Source organism: Muscardinus avellanarius (genome assembly GCF_963383645.1).
Source record: "Muscardinus avellanarius genome assembly, chromosome: 12".
Taxonomy (NCBI): domain Eukaryota; kingdom Metazoa; phylum Chordata; class Mammalia; order Rodentia; family Gliridae; genus Muscardinus; species Muscardinus avellanarius.
In genome coordinates, this window is record NC_137798.1 from 57,083,812 (window position 1) to 57,105,921 (window position 22,110).

The following is a 22,110-nucleotide window of genomic DNA, read 5'->3' on the forward strand; positions in this document are numbered from 1 at the left end:
TTTCTTTTTCTCTTGCTTTTCTTCTTGCACCTTCAGGTCTGAAGAAGGCTAAGCCAAGTTTCTCTGGGCCAAGTTTGGCCTGAATCTAATTTTCTCATCCACACATAAGGGCTTAACTTTTTTTTTTTTTTTTTTTTTTTTGGTGATACTGGGTTCCTGGAAACCCTTCTACCTCCGGGCTACACTCCCAGACCTATTTTTATATTATTTTTATTTGGAAACAGGGTCTCTTAAGCTAACGTGGCTGACTTCGAACCTGTGCAATCCTCCTGTCTCCACCTCCCAAGCACGGGGATTACAAACATGCGCCACCACGCTAAGGGCTTAACATTTAACAAGATGATCCCTTTTCACAGTAGTTTAGAATAAAGAGAACAAGTGTTTTTCTTAAACTTCATTTAAATTCAGCTGAGACACTATTTTAGCAGTTTATAGTAGAAAATTATCACAAATATTTCTCCATAGGGCTTAAAAGGGAAGGAAAAGCATACCTTGTATTATAAAAAAGAAAAATAAAAGCTTAAGCCAAACTTTATTCATAACTGGAACATATTGTTAAATCCTAGGCTAATAGGTTACTCTTACTGTAATAAGTCCTAGAATGATGTATGAAAAACTATGCTTTCTGGACTTTTACAACAGAGTGATAAAAAAAAAAAACCCACAGATATCTTGATGATTTGTGCTCTGGACACCAGTGATTATTAGATGGATGAAAGGTTACATTTTGCATTTCTTAGAATACATTCCAGAATAATATAATGGTGTGCCTCGTTTTGCAACTGCGTGAAGCTTCTTACATTTTTGCAAAGAGTCTAAATGATACAGCACTAGAAAGGGAGAGAAGCCAGTCATATGGGACGCTGGAGATGCACTGACATATGATTTACTCTAGGCTCCTATTTAGTATGAAATAGGCTAGTGAATGCTTGACTTCTCGTGAGTTTACTAGCTGTAATTGGTACTGACACTGTCAGGAAATTGAGAGTTGATGGGCTTTGTGTGGACAGGGGGTACTGGGGATTAAACCCAGGGGCATTCTACCTCCAAGCTACATCCCCCAGGCCCTGTTTCTTATTCTTTATTTTGAAACAGGTCTCACTAAGTTGCAAAGGGCCTCACTAAGCAGCTGAGACTGGTTGCTAACCTGCAATCCTCCTGTTTCAGCCTCTCAAGCACTGGGATTACAAGCAAGTGCCAGCATGCCCGGCAAAGGGTTATTTTTAGAGTTAGGAACGCTTTACATATTAACTCCAAAATTTCTAGTTATCCTATAGCTGTAAAACTCCAACAGCTCCATCCCGAGTACCACCAAAGAAAAAAATTTTTTTTTTTACTTTTTTCTCTCCTTTTTCAATCCTTCCAAGATCCACATGGCTATTTGAAACTCTCGAGTGGCTAATAGAAATTGTATGAGAATTTTGTAAACTCCTTTGGCTTTCCATCTTCATCTCTGCTCCTATTGACTTTAAAAGACAGAAATCAGGCTGGGCGTGGTGGCACACGCTTGTAATCCCCGCGCTTGGGAGGCAGAGACAGGAGGATCGCGCAGGTTTGAAGCCAGCCGTGCTGGCGTAAGAGACCCTGTTTCCAAAAATAAAAATAGGTCTGGGAGTGTAGCCCGGAGGAAGAAGGGCTTCCAGGAACCCCAGTACCATCAAAAAAAAAAAGACAGAAATCATCAGTGTGCAACCCTGAAAGATGGGTTGTAGATGTACTTTCATTGTGGTTGGTGGATGGGTGGGTGGAGTCTGTAGTCAAGTTCCAACTTGCTTTCTATGTGGCTACACATACCTTTGTATTTCATCCCAAACCCTTAGAATAATGTCAATTGACTAGAGCCCAGAAGAATCCACACAGCCATATCTTTGCTTTTTGCATTCTGGGAAGCGTATCTCTAGGCTTCCTCCTTCTGTTTATCCCATCTCTGAGGAGTGTATGGTGATCATACTTCACAGCTAGATTCAGACATAAGCAGTGCCAATATTTTTTCTTAAGCAAGAAACAAAACAAATTCATTAGCAGCCCCCTAAGATCACAATTAGTCTACAGTTAGCAGTTTCTAAAATAATACCAACTGATTCCCTAAATGTACTCTGTTTTTAACATTGGTTTCATCTTTTATTTCTCAACAGTATTATGACAGCAAGGAAGCTAAGCAGTTTCTTTTAAATTTTTTGACCTGAAACATTAAAATATCTTTGTTAGTTGTACACCTGCAGTTGTAACTTTGCACCTTAAAGTAATAGTTAGTTTAGCATTTGATGAGAAGGGCTTCCTGGTATCTGTCTTCAATGTCTATCTTTGACCACATTAAAGAACAATATGGACATGTTAAAAAACAGTTTTACCAACCAGAGGCATGTGTGTATAGATCCATCAGACCAGTTGTGATTACTGTGTGGTTTTTTTTTTTGTTTTTTTGTTTTGTTGGTACTGAGGTTCCTGGAAACCCTTCTACCTCCAGGCTACACTCCCAGACCTATTTTATATATTTTTATATTTTTTATATTTTTATATTTTATATTTTTATATTTTTATATTTTATATTTTTATATTTTATATTTTTATATATTTTTTTATTTTTTATATTTTATATTTTTTTATATTTTTATTTGGAAACAGGGTCTCTTAAGCCAGCGCAGCTGGCTTTGAACCTGCGCAATCCTCCTGTCTCCGCCTCCCAGGCGCGGGGACTACAAGCGTGCGCCACCATGCCCGGCTACTGTGTGTTTTAAATAGATGGCAGAAACCTTACTAATTCAGGCTAAGTGGAGAAAAGCACTCTTAAATTAATGAAGATCTAATTTTTAGAATATTTGAAGTTTTCAGAATAGTTTCTTTATTAAACCATATTCATCAGTGAGGTCTAACCATGGACCCAACTTAATAAAGGAACAAATAAAAGGAATGGCATCATAATTCTACTTTTTTTGTGGGGGTCTGGGGGTAGAACGCAGAGGCATTTGACCTCTGAGCTACACCCCCTGCCCAATTTTTTTTTCTTTATTTTGAGACAGAGTCCCACTGAGTTGTGGAGGGCCTCACTGAGTAGCTGAGGCTGTCCGTGAACCGTGATCTCTGGTCTCAGCCTCCCAAATGCTGGGATTACGAGCATGCGCCACCACGCCCAGCTATAATTCTACTTATTAAATAGTCTTCTAACATAGCATTTCTGAAATTACCTATTAAGAAGGACCAGATATTTTTTGAATATATATATATATTTTTAATATATTTTGTACTATGAACTGATAACTTTTGGCAAAGTATAAAATCACATTAGTGGCTGTGTGGCAATATCACATTGCCCTGGAAGTTTCTAAATGTTCTCAGTTACTGAACTTATATCACTGTGGAATAACAATTCACAGACAAGAAGTGGCCTGGTGTGTGACAGCACTCCTCTCTAGTGTTGGAAGCTTCAGAACTCTGAGTGGTTTAAATAGTCCCCTCAGGTCCCCTGGCTTTTATTCATCCTGTTGTCTTCCTAAGCCCAGCTCCTCTCTGAGTTGTCACCACTTCCCAGGCACTAGAGTCAGAATGTGGAATTGTGCTTGTCCTTGACCTGATGACTCACGTGAGCCAGCCAGCCGTTCCTCCTGTCTGGGTCCAGTGTGGTGATGAGCTGTGTTCTCTGCACAGAGAAGAAGCAGTACCGGGAGTCTTACATCAGCGACAACTTGGACCTCGACATGGACCAGCTGGAAAAGCGGTCGCGGGCGAGCGGGAGCAGCGCAGGCAGCGTGCGGCACAAGCGCCTGTCCCGTCACTCCACCGCCAGCCACAGCAGCTCCCACACCTCGGGCATCGAGGCTGACACCAAACCGCGGGACGCGGGGCCCGAGGACAGCTACTCCAGCAGCGCCATCCACCGCAAGCTGAAGACCTGCAGCTCGATGACCAGCCACGGCAGCTCCCACACCTCAGGAGTGGAGAGTGGTGGCAAGGACCGACTGGAAGAGGACTCGCAGGATGATGGTAATGGCACCGCCCTCACGAGCGCCTTTCTTCTTTCTCAGCAGTGTTTTCAGTTATTGTTTCTGTAGAATTGGTGTCTGGGAAGCAGCAGAGTACACAGTGATAGAGAAGGTGCCTCACCGTCTTCCCCAGTGACTTGGTAGAGTGGCTTGTTCGTGGCTGGGAATGAGGCATCCCTCTAGTCAAGTTCCTTTGCAGACAAAAGGCTGGCCATTTACACAAAGTAGAGTGTGGAACTCAAGGGCATTCTACCTCTGAGCTACCCACCCAGCCCTTTCTTTTTTTTAGTCTTTTATTTTTTGAAACAAGGTCTCACTGAGTTGTGAAGGGCCTCGCTAAGTAGCTGAGGCTGTTCCCGAACCATGATCCTCCTGTCTCAGCCTCCCAAATGCTGGGATTACAAGCATGCGCCACCATGCCTGGTTGTGTCTGAATTTCTGATTTCTGGATTGAATAGGGCAGTGGGTGACAGCAGAATGGCGTGTGGTAATGACAGAAACATCTAGAACTCCTGGGTCTTCCCCCCCCCCCAAAAAAAAAAATTGAGTCCACAGCATTCAGTGAATTAGTAGAGTGTTTTTACTATAGAAAGTAAAATCAGAAGTATAGAAAGTATAAAAGAAATATGGCATCTGGCTACTAGGCATACTCTGTTAAGGAGATGAGATGAGATCTATGGCCAGTCTGCCAAACAGCATTTATGTGCCTTTTTTTCTTTTTTAGTTTTTTTTTTTTCTATCTCAAGTGACAAACCTTTTTTTGGGGGGTGAACAAAATAATTACTCTGTTAAAACTGCAGAACATGTTTTCTATAGAATTCTTGTGGCTCTCAAAGCAAGTCACTAAGTGCCTGAGAGCAGCAAAGTCACTGAGCCCCTCATGGGAAATGCTTGTCACGAGCTCTCTGCTGTGTTCGCCATCCTGGCTCTGCCAGTAGGCAGCTGGCCCCGCAGCCTCGGTTTACCCTGGGTCATCACAGCATGGTCAAACTGCTATCCTCTTTTCTTAAAGAATAATTGAGAATCAAGTCGTGGCATTAGAGGATACATAGATAACCCAGTGATATTGTGAAAAATGGCACAAATAGCCCTTGGCTGAAAATTGTCCTCATTGAAGAGTCACTTTCAGATAGGAATAATCACATGACTGCTCTCAAAATGTGGTTGTGGATGATGGTCATCATTTCCCTTTGTGTCATTAAATGTCTTTTCCTTTTTCTGTGTCAGAAATAGAGATGTTGGTGGACGATCCCAGGGACCTGGAGCCAATGACTGAAGAATCTCTGGAAGTCAGCCCGGACATGTGCATCTACATCACCGAGGACATGCTCGTGTCAAGGAAGCTGAATGGGCACTCTGGTGAGCTCTGAGGGCAGGGGTGGGCAGAGCTCTAGATCAGAGGCAGGGCCGGAAGGGCCACTCCAGGCCACTGCCCCAAACTGAGGGCCAAGTGCCTTCCATGGAGGGCAGGAGGGAGCACACCAGGGTGGGGTATTGGGATGAGTATTAGCAACTTCTTCTGCCTTGTGCTTTAGACAAAAGGTAGACAAAGGGCTTTCTTTTCTTTCTCTCCCTCCCTCCCCTTCCCCCTTTGTCTATGAGCTGTACCCCCAGCCCTTTTTTTTTTTTATTTTTAGAAACAGCCTCACTAGATTTCTACGAGTCTTGCTACATTACTGAGGCGTCCCTAAAACTTCCATCCTCCTCACATCCTCACATCACAGGTGTGAGTCTCCACGCTTGGCTAAATGGGATGTGCTTCCTCAAGAAGCCATTTGGCTTTGTGGATCTGGGGCTTGACCTACTCGCTTTCTTTATCTGTTGGCAAGCAAAATTCAGTGGTGTTCACTTATGTTGCCAGTTCTTGCCAGTAATTTTTGCTTCTTAAACTTTTTTTTTTTTTTTGGGTAGTTCACTTACATGCCACAGTCATAAAGGAAAATGTCAGCCCTGGATTTCGGTTTCTGGAAACTTGGAAGGTCTCCTGAGCACCAAGGTGGTTAGGGACTCAGTTGTTCTCAAAGGCCCAGCACAGAATCCTCACTGCGACCTCCCATTTTTGTCTTAGTGGAGAATGTGCCTCAGTGGCCCTACAGCTGAGAGGAGCTCCTCACCCTTCCCGTCCAGCCATCCTTAAAACTAAGACTAGTGAGCAGATGTTATTATCAGCCCCATTTTACAAAAGACAAAGACCCAGGATCACCAAGTCATTGGCCAGCAACAGCCAATTAACTGTCAGGGACAGCTTCCAGCCCAGACCTGTGGGACTCCAGAGACCAGAGTTCCCTCCCTCACTACTGCATGTGCAAGTGGGGATAAGTGCCATGAGAGCCATACGTGGAGAGGGGAGCAGGACTGGGTGGGGTTTGTACAGACGGCTTTACACCTACAGTCTTCATCTTTGTCTTTATTTCTACCTTCACATAAATAGCTTACTTAGAAGTTTCTTTTTTATTTTTTTAATTGGTACATTGTAGTCATACATCTTGATGGGGTGCAAGATGGTGGAGGCATACATGCTCACATCACTCATTTAGCCCTTCCCCAATCCCCCCATTTCCTTCTTTCTCCTCCTCATGTTTGGCTTAGTGATTGACTTTGATATTTTAGAAAATCCGGACTCTGGACCCCTTTTCCCACTGTGGTCCCATCCTCACTCTATTTCCTGGAAGTGAACATGTGCCACCCTGGTTTTCAGCCATTCAGGGTCACAGCAGCAGTGGTTACCCAGAGATCTTTCACTCCTGGTAGTAGACATCAGAATATGTGGCAGGAGGTATGAACAAGCTAAAGTATATGTCGTCTTTTTCTCTGTAATTTACCTTAGGTTTGATCGTGAAAGAAATCGGTTCTTCCACCTCCAGCTCTTCAGAGACCGTCGTCAAGCTTCGTGGCCAGAGTACTGATTCTCTTCCACAGGTACATAAGGAACATAATGGACTGAAATTTTAAACTAGCAACTAGAGTTACAGGAAATTTTAAATAAGAACCTGCACTTATATTTACACAAATGAGCAAGAAATAACCCAAGGAGATGATTCTTGTCAATACATACCTTCTTGTTTTACTTTCTGTTTATTTCTCTTTTGATGTTTCACTTATCTTTGAATTGGTTTTTAATTGGACAGATTATATTCTTTGTTTCACACTTTATATAGATAGAAGTCTCTGGCCTTAAGGCTTCAGATTAACTGCATGTGTTCGTGGTGTGCACACACACGTGTGGCGTGTGAGTCTGAGGCTGCATGGCCCCAGCAGCGTGGGAGAGGACCCTTCTTGTTGGGTGTGCTGTGGAAGAAATGGTTCCACACCTGGTTACTGCGTTCAGACAAAATTGTCAAAGTATGCTGAGATAGTTTGCTTGTTTCTTTGTTTGTTTTGTGGTGTTGGGCATGGAACCCAGAGGCTTTTCTACCTCTGGGCTATACTCCCAGACCTCTTTACTTATATTTTATTTGAAACAGGGTCTCACTTAAGTAGCAGAGGCTGGCTTCGAACCTGTGTGATCCTTCCGTCTCAGCCTCCCGAGTGCTGGGATTACAAGCGCGTGCTACCACGCCCGGCAAGCCAGAGCTTTTGACAGCCTGAGACCAGTGATTAAACTATTAAAATGTCAAAAAATATATAAATAAAAACTCTTGAAACTCATAGTTCCAGCATTTGGATATAACCTCAGATGATATTCAGGGTTGTTTCCTGGCCACCTGTCCCTTCCTTCCTGCTATGCCTCTTCAACTCTTTCTGTGGTGTTTTCTATTTTGTTTTCTTCCTTCCTCCTTCCCCCTCCCTTTCTTCCTTCCTTCCTTTCTTCTTTCTCTCTTTTCTTTTCTTCTTTCTTTTCTTTCTTTCCCTTTATGACTCTTTTTATCTCCTACTTCTTACCCCCCCTTTTTTTTGCAGTACTGGGGATGGAACCCAGGGGCATTCTACCTCCGAGCTGCACCCCCAACACTATTTTTTATTCTTTATTTTGAAGCAGGGTCTCACTGAATTGCAAAGGGCCTCGCTAAGTAGTAGCTGAGGCTGTCCTTGAACTGCGATCCTCCTGTCTCAGCCTCCCAAATGCTGGGATTACAAGTATGCACCACCACGCCCGGCTACTCCTTTCTTTTTTATTTTTCCTTCTACTTCCATTGAAGTAGCTATAATGTAAAAGTGATATTTACTAAATATTTGCTGAAATTCCAAAAACGTCTTTAAAACTGTGTGTGTAGCATGGCTGATTGGAGTCCAGACTCCAGAGTCAAACCACCTGGCTTGCACTTTAGCTCTGCCAACCAGAGTTAACTGTATTGTACAGAAGTGTCCCTGGGGCTCAGCTGAGGATCAGACACTACACTGATACCATGGGGCATTTGTGTGTGCCTTGAGGGTTTGTGAGGATGCCCAAATGATGCTGTGTGTGAAATCCCGTGGGAGCCTGGGAAGATTGCATTAGGTCAGGGGTCACCCTGCGCAGGGGGTGTCACCAGATGGGACACTTCTGGCAAAATGTCCTCTGGCAAATTTTGCTACAAGCAAAAGTGCTATCTTATTCCAGCAAGGTTGTCCTTTGTAGTGCTGAGCAGCACAAGTTAAAGATATCATACCTCATTTCCTTAAATGACCCATTAAGTATCTCCCAGTCATGTAATCATCTGAGCCATTTTGTAGCCTATATATATTTTCTTTCAGTACCACCTCTTGGAATAATGAGCCCAAAGTTGGCTACCAACCATATAAAGCATGGCAGAATGCAATTTTTGAGTATTCAGGAACTGCCTCTTAGTCCTGATACTTTCCTCTCAACCTTTTCAGCCCCCAAATCACTTAATATTCTATCCAAAAATTATGCCTTTTCAAAAAAGGCTTCTTCAAACTGTGTGGTTTTTTTTTTTTTTTTTTTTCTTTTCCTTTTCTACGGTACTGGGGATAGAACCCAGGGGCATTCTACCTCCGAGCTATACCCCAGGTCCTATTTTTTAGTCTTTTTTATTTTGCAAAACAGGGTCTCACTAAGTTGCAAAGGGCTTCACTAAATAGCTGAGGCTGTCTGCTGATCCTCCGGTCTCTGCCTCCTGAATGCTGGAATTACAAGCATGACCACCACGCCCAGCCTCAAACTGTGTTTTCTGATTGATATTTTTTTTATTTCTTATTAAAATGGCAGAGCTCAGCATAAGATTGTTGTTGCAGTGAATTGCCATGTCCTGGTGAAAAAAAGCAAAGAGTATCTTTACCTTTACAGCTTTAAGACAGTCACTTTCTGAAAATGGTAGGGACAGTTGGATTCCTGTTGAATTAGCATCTCTGTGCCTCAGGGTATTTGTCTATAAAGTGAGAAGAATGAAAGCACTTTCCTCATAGGGACAGTAGAAAGGTGAAAAGCTTAGTGCACACTGAGTGTTTAGGTCCAGCCCAGCACAGTGCTCAGTGAATGCGGTCTGCTACTGGTGGTGGTGGTGGTAATGGTCATCATAACATGTTTCCCCACAGAGTCTGAGGGGCCCTGGAACCCCAGATTAGAAACCACTTTCTAACATATAAGGATTATTTAACCTTTTATGGGTTTGCAGCATCTCTCTTTGCAGAACAAATAGGCTCACCTTTCACTAAGTGTATACTCTTAAAGTCATCTCCACCTTCCCGTATTTTGCAGACGATATGTCGAAAACCAAAGACTTCCACCGATCGACATAGCTTGAGCCTTGATGACATCAGACTTTACCAGAAAGACTTCCTGCGCATTGCAGGTCTGTGTCAGGACACTGCCCAGAGCTATACCTTTGGATGTGGCCATGAACTGGATGAGGAAGGCCTCTACTGCAGCAGCTGCTTGGCCCAGCAGTGTGTCAACATCCAGGAAGCTTTTCCAGTCAAAAGAACCAGCAAATACTTTTCTCTGGATCTCACTCACGATGAAGTTCCAGAGTTTGTTGTATAAAGTCCACCTGTGTGCAGCCATGCAAGCAGCCTGCTGTTTACTAGAGGCTGTGCAAGTCATGGGTCTTTATATATTACTTGTGCCATATTTTCTTCACCCCAGACATAGCTCTTTCTTTATAATATTTGTGATGGAAACAAAAGCCTTGGGACAATTGCACTTTAAGTATTACACAGAGGTAAAAAGAACTACAGAGAATGTACAGCAAGACAAGTGCCCAGATGGTTATCGACCCTTTTGAAGGAAATGTGCTTTACTGGCTACCATACCTTGAGACTAGTGAATTGTGTGTGTGTTCATCTTTCATTTTTTAGTTCAGTTAAACATAACATGACACCTTTTATCGTGTTCAAGATGTTTAGGCTTGTTCATTGGCTTGTAGATTCTTCTTTGTACCACTCCCTCATGAAATGCTCGTGGTTTAGGGGAAGAGAGGGAAGGTTCTCTCTTTTCCTAAAGGAGAGACCATTGCTTAGTATATAGCCATTGCTGCCTCGCCGAGGATGTCCCAAAGTGAACAGGATGAAGTGGTCGAAGTCATGTGGTTCTAGAAAGCCAAAGATGTATGCAGGACGAAAATGCTGCCCAGAGTCCAGAAGCCTGTGCACGCTGCAGTGCCTTGTGACTCCCTCACCCTGGCCAGTGCCGCACCCTCCTCTGCGCTCTTCCAGAAAGCTCTGGGACTCGGTCGCCTTCCTCATCTCAGCAACATCAGTTCTGCTCGTGACCGTCATGCATTTTGTGGTTTACAAAACTGGTGTTGGTTAAAATGATGGAAATGTTTGTGCTCAGTGGTGTATTTTTTTCTGTTGTTTTTTAATGATCAAGAACAAATGTCGTAATGCTAGTTTCTGCCTAACCAAAATTACCCTAACTGTATGTATATACTATACATATATAAATACACGGGGTTGTGAGTATTTATATATGTTTAAAGCTTGCTAACTCTTATTTTTGTTTTCCACGACTGCCTCACATACAAAAAAAATTGTTTAATATTGAGGATGTGTCACTGAATGAATGATACCTACAGACAATCAGCTGATACACGTAGAGTTAAGAAAATGACCTTTATCTCGTGTGCCTTTGGCCATGATTCTCAACCCCAATTGCACAATAGAATTACTTGGAGAGCTTTTAAAAAAAGGTAAGTGTCTGGGACCCACGCTGGACCAATTCAAGCATTCTTTTGTGGGTGGGACCCAGGTGGAACTGCCTTTTCCTTAAGGTTTTCCAGATGGAGCAGATGTGCAACAGGGTTGAAAACCACTGATCCAGAAGGTGTTTTAATTTTAAAATATGCAGAAGATGCTGGTATCTGAGAAAGGGCCGTTTTTAAGACAGCTGCTGCTGTGCTGCTGTACAGTGTGTAATGGAATCGAGTCAGACAGGTGAATCTAGCCACACTTTAATGTGTAGTAAACATGTTGCTCACGCTTCAGGAAAGAACCTCATAGCACAATGTCTTTCTATGAGATGTTTTTAATGATTTCATATTTTACAACATTTGTTTACCATATTTTGATACCATTTTTGCTATCTGCCAGGTTTTATTAAAAATATATATTATTTTCTAAAGAAACAGTCATATTTTTGTACAAAATTGTTTTCAGGTAACAAAGAAATAGATTTAGGGTACAGTAGAATATAGCAGTGTTACCCACGGATGGGAGTCAGTATTATCAAATGCATGGTGACCATGGGAGTGCCCATGCAGGGCATGGCTTCCACAGAGCCTCGTCAGTTTCACCTGAGGCTTTGAAAGGAAAGGAAAGTCTAGTATAGTTCTGTAGTCGTGAAATTATTTCACTTTTGTCCTGTGCTTTAACAAGAACCAAAGTTTCAGATATCAGAATGTATAAAAGTCTATCAGTCTGGATAAAAGGATAAAAGAATGAAGAGATCATTTAATGACTTTTATTTATGAGTTATTAGATAATCCACCATTTCTTATAGATGCTTAAGAGACAAACCCTGGTGAAGTCTGTGCTCTGGAGAGCCCCTGTCCCAGTGCAGTGCATTTCCTTAGCCCTCAGCGCTTCTTGCAAACGTAAAGGGGGAGATTATTTAATTTAACAGGTAGCGCCTTACACTTTATTTTGTCTCTACTTCAACCAGAATCAGGTCTTCAGGGTTTTGCCAGCATTGTTCGTGGTTTTGCACACCCTCTTTCTAGTTGGATTTATGAATAGTCTTATGGGTTTTCAAAAATAAAATATGCTAGGGAACATTTTTGCTTTTTGATCCACTGTTTGCAGCAGAAGTATATATATGTATATGAAAATCTACTTTGAATAATTACATTTTTGTATTTGGAAATTGTTTTGAAAAATAAAAAAGGAAAAGAAAAGTATACAGCTGTTATTTATTCTGCATTTGTTATATCCCCATTGCTAGCAAGCATACTAGTTTGGTATATATTGCCTCTATACATCATCTACATTTGTATTTTGCAACAGTGAGCTTTATATATCTACATAAGCTGTATGTAATCCTTTCTGTGAAAGGATCATATCAGGATGATACCAGAAGTATGTAAAAAAAAAACCGCTTTATTTTGTAATTAATTCTTATAGGTGTTTCATGGTAAGATTAGCAGTCAATAAAGTTACTTTTGCCTTAAACATGTCTTTTATTAAATTTTTCAATTAATCTAGAATCATGAAGAAGTGAATTATGTTTTCTTTGTGTTTTATGACCTTTTACAGCACATTTAAGGACAGCCTAAAAGGTCCTTAAATGTGATAAAATTCCAAGCAAAGCAGTCTTCATGGTTGATGGCAGTAGCTGAGGGTCCTGCTGTGTGCTGGGCCTGTTTACATGGCAGTGAGAAAGCAGAAACACGATTGTGTGTTACACTCAAACACCAGGTTGTCCTCTCTCAAACAAATGCTAGAGAAATAGGCAGTTGTCGAGTAGCTGGGAAGGAGACTGGTCTTTACTGCTCTTTAGTATGAACAAAAATCTGCTCTGCTTGAGTATTTTTGAGTGTTAAGAATTGGCCCAGAAGCCACACCTGTTCTCATCTACAGTAGTGGTTCCCAGCCCTGGATGCACATCTTAGAATGACCTAGAGATCATAAATCAGCAAAGTCAGGGGTCCAGCCCCGATCTTCTGGTTTATTGGCTATGCGAGGGATGCTAATGGGCAGCAGAGTTGCAGCCCACTGGTCAGTCACTGAGCCTGAGCAGTAGAGACCAGCAGGCCCTCTGCCCCTGGACCAGCGTGAGACACACTTCAGGAGGATGGGTCTGCAGGGTGTCCAATTATATTGTATTTTGTAAGAATGGCATTACTTTCTTTTGCCAACAAAGTTTGCCAGAGAGTAGACCAAAGTTCAAATGAAGCACTGAACTCACCATTTCAGAAAATCCAAACACCCACATTCTGGAGATGAGGGTGTTTGATGCATATGACTGGCTAAGTAAGAAGGTAGGGTCATGTAAGCACAGGAAAATGGTTTTTGTGTGTGTGGTACTGAGGGGCTTTTCTACCTCCGGGCTATACTCCCAGACCTATTTTATACTTTATTTGGAAACAGGGTCTCACTAAGTTGCTGAAACCCTCACTCAGTACCTGAGGCTGGCTTCGAATCTGCGCGATCCTCCTGCCTCTTGCCTCCCAAGCGCAGGGATTACAAGTGTGTGCCACCACTCCTGGCGTAGGGAATTTTTTTTTTTTTTTGGAGGTACTGGGGTTTCTGGAAGCCCTTCTACCTTCGGGCTACACTCCCAGACCTATTTTATACTTTTTATTTGGAAACAGGGTCTCTTAAACCAGCGAGGCTGGCTCGGAACCAGCGCAATCCTCCTGTCTCCGCCTCCCAAGCGCAGGGATTACAAGCATGCGCCACCACGCCCGGCTAGGGAAATATTTTTAAATCTCCTTCCTGCCACTGTTCTATTTGCCTGTCATTTCTCAGATACTTTGTACAAGTTGATGCCCTTTGCATCTTAGGGAATGCATTTTGAGTTTCACAGAGGAGTCTGACCTTCAAAAATAGTGCTCAGATGCTCTGACCCATCGTAAGTAAAGTTATAAACTCCCAAGAGATGAGTTGAAATCTATAAACAGGGCACAGCTATAATTAGCCAACTCATTACTTAGGGTGGGTGTTTACCTGTCCGGTGTCACCAGTAGTCAGTTGAGGTCTCCTCCATTTATTACTGTCATTACTGCAAGAGATGGATTTCATAAGAGAGTTCCCAGCTTAGGAAGGAATTATGTTCCGAGTTTGCTTCCAAATTGGTTGGTTGACATTTAGAATACAAGTTCCCAACTTCCCTAAGTAGCCCACAAATGCCTGTTTAACCTGGGGATGTTATTAGAAATGATTTTTCCCTGGTGCATTAGTAACCACCTGTCAAAGAGGCCCATGGCCTAAACAAGGTAGGTGGAGTAACCCCAACATCAGATAAAAGGATGCTAGCCAGCCCTATACACCAGGCCAGTAGTCTAATCTTCAGGTTTCACTTGTCGTAGCTCTTCCGTGTCCGGCTATAATAAAATAGAAAAGGCACCAGGCCAGCCAGGCCAGGATGCAGCAACTCTGTGCCCGAGTCTGCATCCATACCCCCTTCTCCAAGTCCACAGCTGCTCCAGGCTCCTCTGCTGTTGTGAAGGTGTCTGCTGGAGCGTGTCTTCTCCCAGCCCATGGTGGTGCAGGGTAGATAACAGGCCTCTGAGTCTCTAAGCAGAAGCCTGGGTCTAAGACTGTCCTTAAACTGCTGCAGGGTAAGATGCTCAGAGGGACACTGAGGCTTCTCTAGTGGACACTTTTAAATGTGGCATCAATAGAACATAAAAACCATAAAATCCATGGGAAAATCCATTTGAAAGAAAATCCATTTGAAAGAAGGCCTAAACAAATCAAAATACCATGTTGCTAAAAAGAAAAACAGAATAATGTAAATGTCTTTTTTTTCTCGTCAATTCCAACCAGAATTCTAGGTTAGAATGTTAGCTGTGGTGGAGCAATGGCATCTAGTTTTACAATCCAACCTTAAAAAACATAAAAGATAAAAATATGTATAAAAATGGTTTGTTTGTTTTTTCAGTGTTTGGCCATAGGAAGTACAGGAAAGGAAGCCTTCAGAGAGGAGAAACTCTGGTCTCAGCTTGCTGTCTGCAGGGTTTCCAGACCACAGCACAGGAGGAGGAAACTCCATGGAACCCAGTGGTCTCCCTGAATTGAGAAAGAAGAGTGAGGACTTAGGCTTGGGGAGACTAGAGACTAGAGTTCACAGGGCAGAGTGCGAGAGAGGGGGGGGGAGGGAGGAGAGGAGAGAGAGAGAGAGAGAGAGAGAGAGAGAGAGAGAGAGAGAGAGAGAGAGAGAGAGAGAGATGCAGGAAAGAAAGACAAGGCCCCGGAGATCTGCAGAAAGGTAAGCCTTCAGCTGAGCACTTAGCATCTGCTTGTGAGGGAAGCACCTGAAAGCCAAAAAGACCATGGCAGGAGCGAAACAGAGCAAAGAAAGCTCTGTCCCCACCAGCGAGGGCGAAAACACCTCGTAAGACTCGAGCCTCTGCAGAGTGTTGCCCAAGACTAAAAGCTGCTGTGATCCATCCCAATGCCATTTTAAGTCAAGCGTCTCTTCTCGGAACTCTGTTCCACCTCATCCTCAACTTCCCCTTCCTCCCACTGAATGGGGGCCCACTGGGCTGGTGCTGCATCTCCCCGAGATGAATGGACGAGGCCGCCGAGGCCGGAAGACCCCTTGGCCCTGCACCAGCGCACACGCTTGTCACTGTCGTGGCCTGCAGGGTCCCTGTGCGCAGGACACTCCTGGCTTTGGGGCGAGCACTTGGGTTCCATTCCTGGTCCGGCTTCTGTGAAAATCACGGTCCTCTCCCACTCGAGATTGAAAGGCCCCAGAGCCTGGCTGCCTCCTCTGTCACTGGGACCCTCAGAGTCTGTGGCCTCAGTCTCCCTGTCCACACTGGGCTCTGCCCTCTCTCTGTGTCTGTGGTGTCACCTTCTGCTGTGTGGGAGTGAGGTGGCTGGAGGAGGAGCAGGCGGACCTGGACTCGGCGCCACGTCTCCTGGCTCTGGTCCCTTGAGTTCCCTGTTTTCTCGGCCCACCCTTCCCAGTGTGGCTTGAGTCCCGGGCATCTGCTGATTCGTTTCCTGTGCCTCGTTGAAGATCTCTCAGTTTTATGTGGGATTTGATGCCAAGGCAGAGATCAACCGGAGCATATTTGCATCCTCCCGCAGTCAGGCTCACCGAGACATTTTGTTCATCATAAACCAAACCATGTTTTCTGAACGTACTGAGGAAATGTCTGTCCTTTGCTTCTCTAGGCCTTCCCTGGTCTTAGCTGACTCCTGCTCATTTCTCCTTTTTTCTTTCTTCTTTTTTCCTCTTTCTTTCTCTCCTTCCTTCTTTCCTTCCTTCCTCCCTCTCTCTCTCTTTCTTTCTAGTGTGTGTGTGTGTGTGTGTGTGTGTGTGTGTGTGTGTGTGTGTGTTACTAGGGATTAAAACCAGCGGCATCCTATCTCTGAGTTACACCCCCCTATCCTTTTTTTTTTTTTTTTTTTTGGTGGTACTGGGGTTCCTGGAAACCCTTCAACCTCCGGGCTACACTCCCAGACCTATTTTATATTTTTATTTGGAAACAGGGTCTCCTAAGCCAGCGCTTCGAACCTGAGTGACCCTCCTGTCTCTGCCTCCCAAGAGTGGGGATTACAAGCGTGCGCCACCACGCCTGGCACACCCCCTATCCTTTTTATTATTTTTTTAAAACAGGGTCTCATTAAGTTGCTAAGTTTTCACTAAGTTTCTAAGGCTGGCCTCAAATCTTGGAGCTTCATGTCTGAGTCTCACAAGTACTGGAATTACAGGCACGAGCCACCACACCACACCTCTCTTTAGGCAGTAAAATCTATGCAGTGTCCTCAAGAGGACCCAAAGGAAGCTCTTTAACAGTGTCAACAATGGTCACTATCTGTGACCAAACACAGCTGTAAACTGTGAGCAAACAGTTCTGAGGAGCCATGCTGAGGTTGAGCTATGTGCTGGAAAACAGAGTAAAATGTCCTCACCTTTTTGTTCCTATGGGCCAAATCCTGACAGAACCTGCTGTCCTGAGCCCATAAACACTGAATTGTAGGTGGTCCCACCACCAGAGTGCATCCGACACTGACCTGGGCCTCTCCAGTACTGGAAAAGAAAGACTTCTACGGTCTCCTTTGACTCTTAACAATTGAGCGATTTTTACCAAAATTTTTAATGAAGTTAGCTTGCAACTTAGTAGTTCATTTCTATGATCACTTAGAAATAAAAACTTAGAAGATTTTATAATATGTATTTGAAAAGAAACACAGCATATGATCTAAGTGTCAAATAAAATTGGTGCAATCTTATTGTAATATAATATGCAGCAGTTAAAAATAATAAAGAGCCAGGCCGGGCATGGTGGTGTGCGCTTGGGAGGCGGAGACGGGAGGATCGCGCTGGTTCGGAGCCAGCCTCGCTGGCTTAAGAGATCCTGTTTCCACATAAAAAAGTTAAAAAATAGGGCTGGGAGTATAGCCCATGGGAGTGTATCCCGGAGGTAGAAGGGCTTCCAGGAACCCCAGTACCCCCCCACACACAATAATAATAATAATAATAATAATAATAATAATAATAATAAAGAGCCAGGCATGGATCACCCTTGTAATCCCAGCATTTGGGGTCCTGAGAGAGGAGGATGGTGGTTTGAGGCCAGCCTCAGCTACTTAGGCCCTTTGCAACTCAGTAAGACCCTGTTTCAAAATAAAGAATTAAAAATACGGCTGAAGGTGTAGCTCAGAGGTAGAATGCCCCTAGGTTCCATCCCCAGTATTGAAATAATAACAATGATAATATGATAATAATAATAAAAACAGGCCAGGCACAGTAGCACACTCCTGGAATCCCAATAAGTGGGAGGCTGATCCTGGAGGATCAATGGTTCAAGGACAGCTTCAGCCACCTAGCAAGACGCTCAGCAGCCTAGTGAGACCCCGCTTTAAAACCAAGTATAAAAGGGCTGAAGGTATAGCTTAGAGTCAAAATGTCCCTGGATTCAATCCCCACTACTACAAAAAAGAAAATAGTAATAATAAATAGAAATAAATTCTTGTGATGTACTGGTGTTAAAATATCACCAGTGTTTTTAAGTACAAAGATAAGATGCAGTATACTAGTGTAGTTTTAAAAAAAAATAAGGTGCATAATTGTATGTGTGTGTTTAAATGCCAATGCTTGAAAATGGCCTCCAAGGGCATCCAACAAACTAAACTATGGATAACTGTGAAAAGAGGATGGACCAACAACACAGGAGGGAAGGGATGAGGGTGATGCCAGCCCTGTGTCTGACAGGCTCCGGAATACAAGGCTGGAGTCTGGTTCATAGCAGCCAAAATAGACAGATTTCATTCCACTTTTCAGCAAATACAGTCAGCTCAGTCGATTTTTTTCTTTTATACTCCACACTTATTTCAGGAAATAATTTAAAAAAAAAACAAATAATGCAGGGAATAAAAAGTTTTGTAGCAGACAGTCTATACTGTTAGAAAGGTAGAATTACACTTGGAATATTGGAGAAGACTACTGCATAGATAAGGACACAGGGATAAAGAAAGAATTATAAGAGTTCTTCAAACTATGATAGCCAACAAAAAATGAAGAATATGATCATGAAAATAAATGTTCCAGAAGAAGGGCTGGATGATTAAAGAAATCTCTCAGAAAACAGAAGGACACAAAGAAGGACAACAGAAAGGACAAGACGCGAGCTTCCAACATCCAATGGTAGATATGAATAAACATGCACACCCAGACAACTCATAGACATAGATAAAATGGAGGGGAATCAAAAGACGTGCATTTCAAACTAGAAAGAAGGAATGTCTAGAAAATGAGTAATAAGCCGGGCGTGGTGGCGCACAATTGTAATCCCAGCATTCGGGAGGCTGAAACCGGAGGATCGTGGTTCGTGGAAAGCCTCAGCTACTTAGTGAGGCCCTTTGCAACTCAATGAGACCTTGTCTCAAAATAAAGAATAAAAAATAGGGCAGGGTGGGTAGCTCAAAGGTCAAATGCCCCTGCGTTCCATACCCAGACCTGGAAAAGAAAGAAAGAAAGAAAGAAAGAAAGAAAGAAAGAAAGAAAGAAAGAAAGAAAGAAAGAAAGAAAGAAAGAAAGAAAGAAAGAAAGAAAAGAAAATGAGTAATAAAGCCCGATCCAGGACATATCAGCATACATTTTTTTTTTTTTTTGGAATGGGAATTGAATCCAGGAACATTCTACCTCCGAGGTACACCCCCAGTCCTTTTTTATTCTTTATTTTGAAACAAGGTTTCACTGAGTTGCAAAGGGCCTCACTAAGTAGCTGAGGCTGTCAGCAAATCATGATCCTCTTGTCTCAGCCTCCCAAAATGCTAGGATTACAAGCGTGTGCCACCACGCCTGGTTCAACATTTTTTGTTTTTTGTTTTTGTTTTTGTTTTTGTTTTGGTGGTACTAGGGTTCCTGGAAACCCTTCTACCTCCAGGCTACACTCCCAGGCTCATTTTTATACTTTATTTGGAAACAGGGTCTCTTAAACCAGTGAGGCTGGCTTCGAATCTGCACCATCCTCCTGTCTCTGCCTCTCAAGTGCGGGGATTACAAGCATGTGCCACCATGCCCGGCTCTGGTTCAACATTTTAAAAATATCTAAAGAAAGGATAAAAAATATGCCCTAAAACCTCCCATAGATATTTTAGGGAAAAAAGAGTTTCATGTGAAGAATGTAGGAAATTTTGATGACACTTACATAGAATAAACAAAGAGAAAGTCATGAACTCTGCATAGTGTTGAAAAAGTTATATTATCATAGAATGTTGCATGGCTCAATAACATTTGCACAAACATAATATAAACACTATTATATTATCAATTTAACAAAAAAGACAGAGTAAATATTGAAAGGAAATCCAAATAGGATTTCCTATTTAGTATAGTGAGAGAAATGGGATACATATACATATATATAGTCACTATAATCTTGCTTTTTTAAATTTTTTTTGGTGGTACTGGGGTTCCTGGAAGCCCTTCTACCTCCGGGCTACACTCCCAGACCTATTTTTACATTTTTATTTGGAAACAGGGTCTCCTAAGCCAGCGCGCGCGGCTGGCTTCGAACCTGCGCGATCCTCCTGTCTCTGCCTCCCAAGCACGGGGATTACAAGTGTGCGCCACCATGCCCGGCTAATCTTGCTTTTTGTACTAACAAGCTGATACTGTCCTGAAATGAAAATGCACGATGCAAATATCATAGGATTATCACTTCAAAATATGAAGGTAAATATTTTAATTCTATAACTACTTCAAGAGTCAAAAGCCTTGTTTACAGAGGGAAGAGAAACTTCTCTTTTTTGTGAGGCTTTGTAGTACCTTTCTTTGGCTTTTAAATTATATAAATGTATTACTTGGATAAAAATTAAAATTTTGTTTCTAAGAAGATAAAAACTATTTCAGTCGCAAGCAGTGAGCACTATGAATAGCTCCAGGTCCCTGGAAGCCATAAACAGAAGTGGAAGCGAGTGGGGTGGGTGAGTTCCGTTCTGTCTGAGAGGAGGGCTGTTAGATTTGCCTTGAGTGCACAGAGCAGAAGGGGAGGCCACCGTTCCCTCGCAGGTGGACTCTTCTGACAGCACGGGCGGTCTATTCTGGGGGATGGGTGGGATGTGAATGAACAGAGAGCCTCATGGGAGCTGTTTGTAGTGAAGGTACCAGAAGGTGAGGCGGGCCCCTCCTCTACGCACAGGAGGGACACGGCGCCTGGTGCCCAGTTAGCATGATCTGGCTCCCATTTCCTTGGTGAGGGCAGCCAGCAGATGGGTGTCTGGTAACCCAAGCCCTTGTTGAAAGGGCCCAAGTCAATTGCTCCACCTGGCATGGCTGGGGCTGACTCTGGTTTCAGCCACAGGCCTCTGGGGGCTAATGACTAAACATGGAGCTGAAGGAGGCTGGAATCCAAGACCTGCTGTTCAGAGGAAGGGGATGGGGACGCAGAGGGTGGGGGATCCTGCAGTCGGCATGAGAGGGGAAGCCAGCTAGGAGACCCAAGGGTTAACAAAGTAATAGATTCCCAGCAGCCCCAAAGGAGCTATTTAGTTTCTTAAATAACAAATATTTATTGCTGCATTGTAGCTATATATCATAGTGAGATGCAGGATGCAGTCATACATGTAGTAATATTATTTCCTTTCCCCTCTCTCCCCTCTGCCTCCCCTCCCGGTCTCCATACACCTCCTGTGTTCCATAGTGCTAAGTTCATATCCGAACATAACTTTATTTGGTCTGTTTCTTCTTTGATCCCCATTTCCCCCGCCTCTCTTTCCTACCCCAGCCCTTCCCACTACTCTACTGGGTTCTCTCCTCGTTTTCATAAAGTTCTTTTTCTTTCCTCTTTTCTCTCTAGCTTCCACATGGGAGAGAAAGCCCGTGGCCCTTGACTTTCTGATTCTAGACAATATCATTTAACATGATGTTCCCCAGTTCCAACCATTTTCCTTCAAATGCTATAATATTGAGTAAAACTCCATTGTGTGTATATACCACATTTTCTCTGTCCAGTTATCTGCTGATGGATACCTCAGTTGATTCAGTAATCTATTATGAATTTGCTGCTATAAACATAGGTATGCATGTATCACTATAGTATTCTGACTTTAATGCCTTTGGAAAGATACTAAGGAGTGGTATAGCTGCGCCCTATGGTGGTTTGATTCCTCGTCCTCTGAGGAACCTTCATACTGATCTCCACAGTGGTTGTACTAACTTACAATCTCACCATCAGCATATGAGTGTTCCAAAGGAGCTTTTTTTTAAAGTGTGGATTTGTTTCTGGGCTCCTCTTCACGTGTACCTGTCAGAACCTGCAGGGGTACTGTCCAGGATTCGGGAGCCCCCGCCCACTCTCTGACCACCCCAGACAGCCTGAGGTGTCGGGCGCAGACAGCCCTGCCTGTGGCCGCCAGGTAGCCCTCTCCCTCTCTGAGCCCTTTCTTCTTTCTTAGAATTTCAGTTGCAAAAGGAACTTTCCGAAACTCAGGGATCTGAGGGAATATTGTTAAAAATATGCCTTTTGCTAGGAAGCTCAGCAACCTTTGTTCCGACACAGGATAACTGCTGATAATTCCTGTTATCCAAGAAGCAGGTGCTTCTGGGAGGGGCAGGGAAGAAGCTCTCGTG

The 22,110-nt window shown here is 43.3% G+C and overlaps 1 protein-coding gene across 2 annotated transcripts in view; it reads left to right on the forward strand.

Moving 5' to 3' along the window:
- Nucleotides 1–9,903, forward strand: part of FRMD6 (FERM domain containing 6) — a gene marked incomplete at both ends in the record, with an annotated part of 37,231 nt that extends 27,328 nt beyond the window's left edge. For both annotated transcript variants that reach the window (XM_080708096.1, XM_080708095.1), the window contains 4 exons: nucleotides 3,646–3,981; nucleotides 5,208–5,339; nucleotides 6,808–6,899; nucleotides 9,619–9,903. In XM_080708096.1, coding sequence (XP_080564222.1) covers nucleotides 3,646–3,981; nucleotides 5,208–5,339; nucleotides 6,808–6,899; nucleotides 9,619–9,903 — 845 coding nt within the window. The remainder of the gene's footprint in view (nucleotides 1–3,645; nucleotides 3,982–5,207; nucleotides 5,340–6,807; nucleotides 6,900–9,618) is intronic.
- Between the last annotated feature and the right edge of the window lie 12,207 nt (nucleotides 9,904–22,110).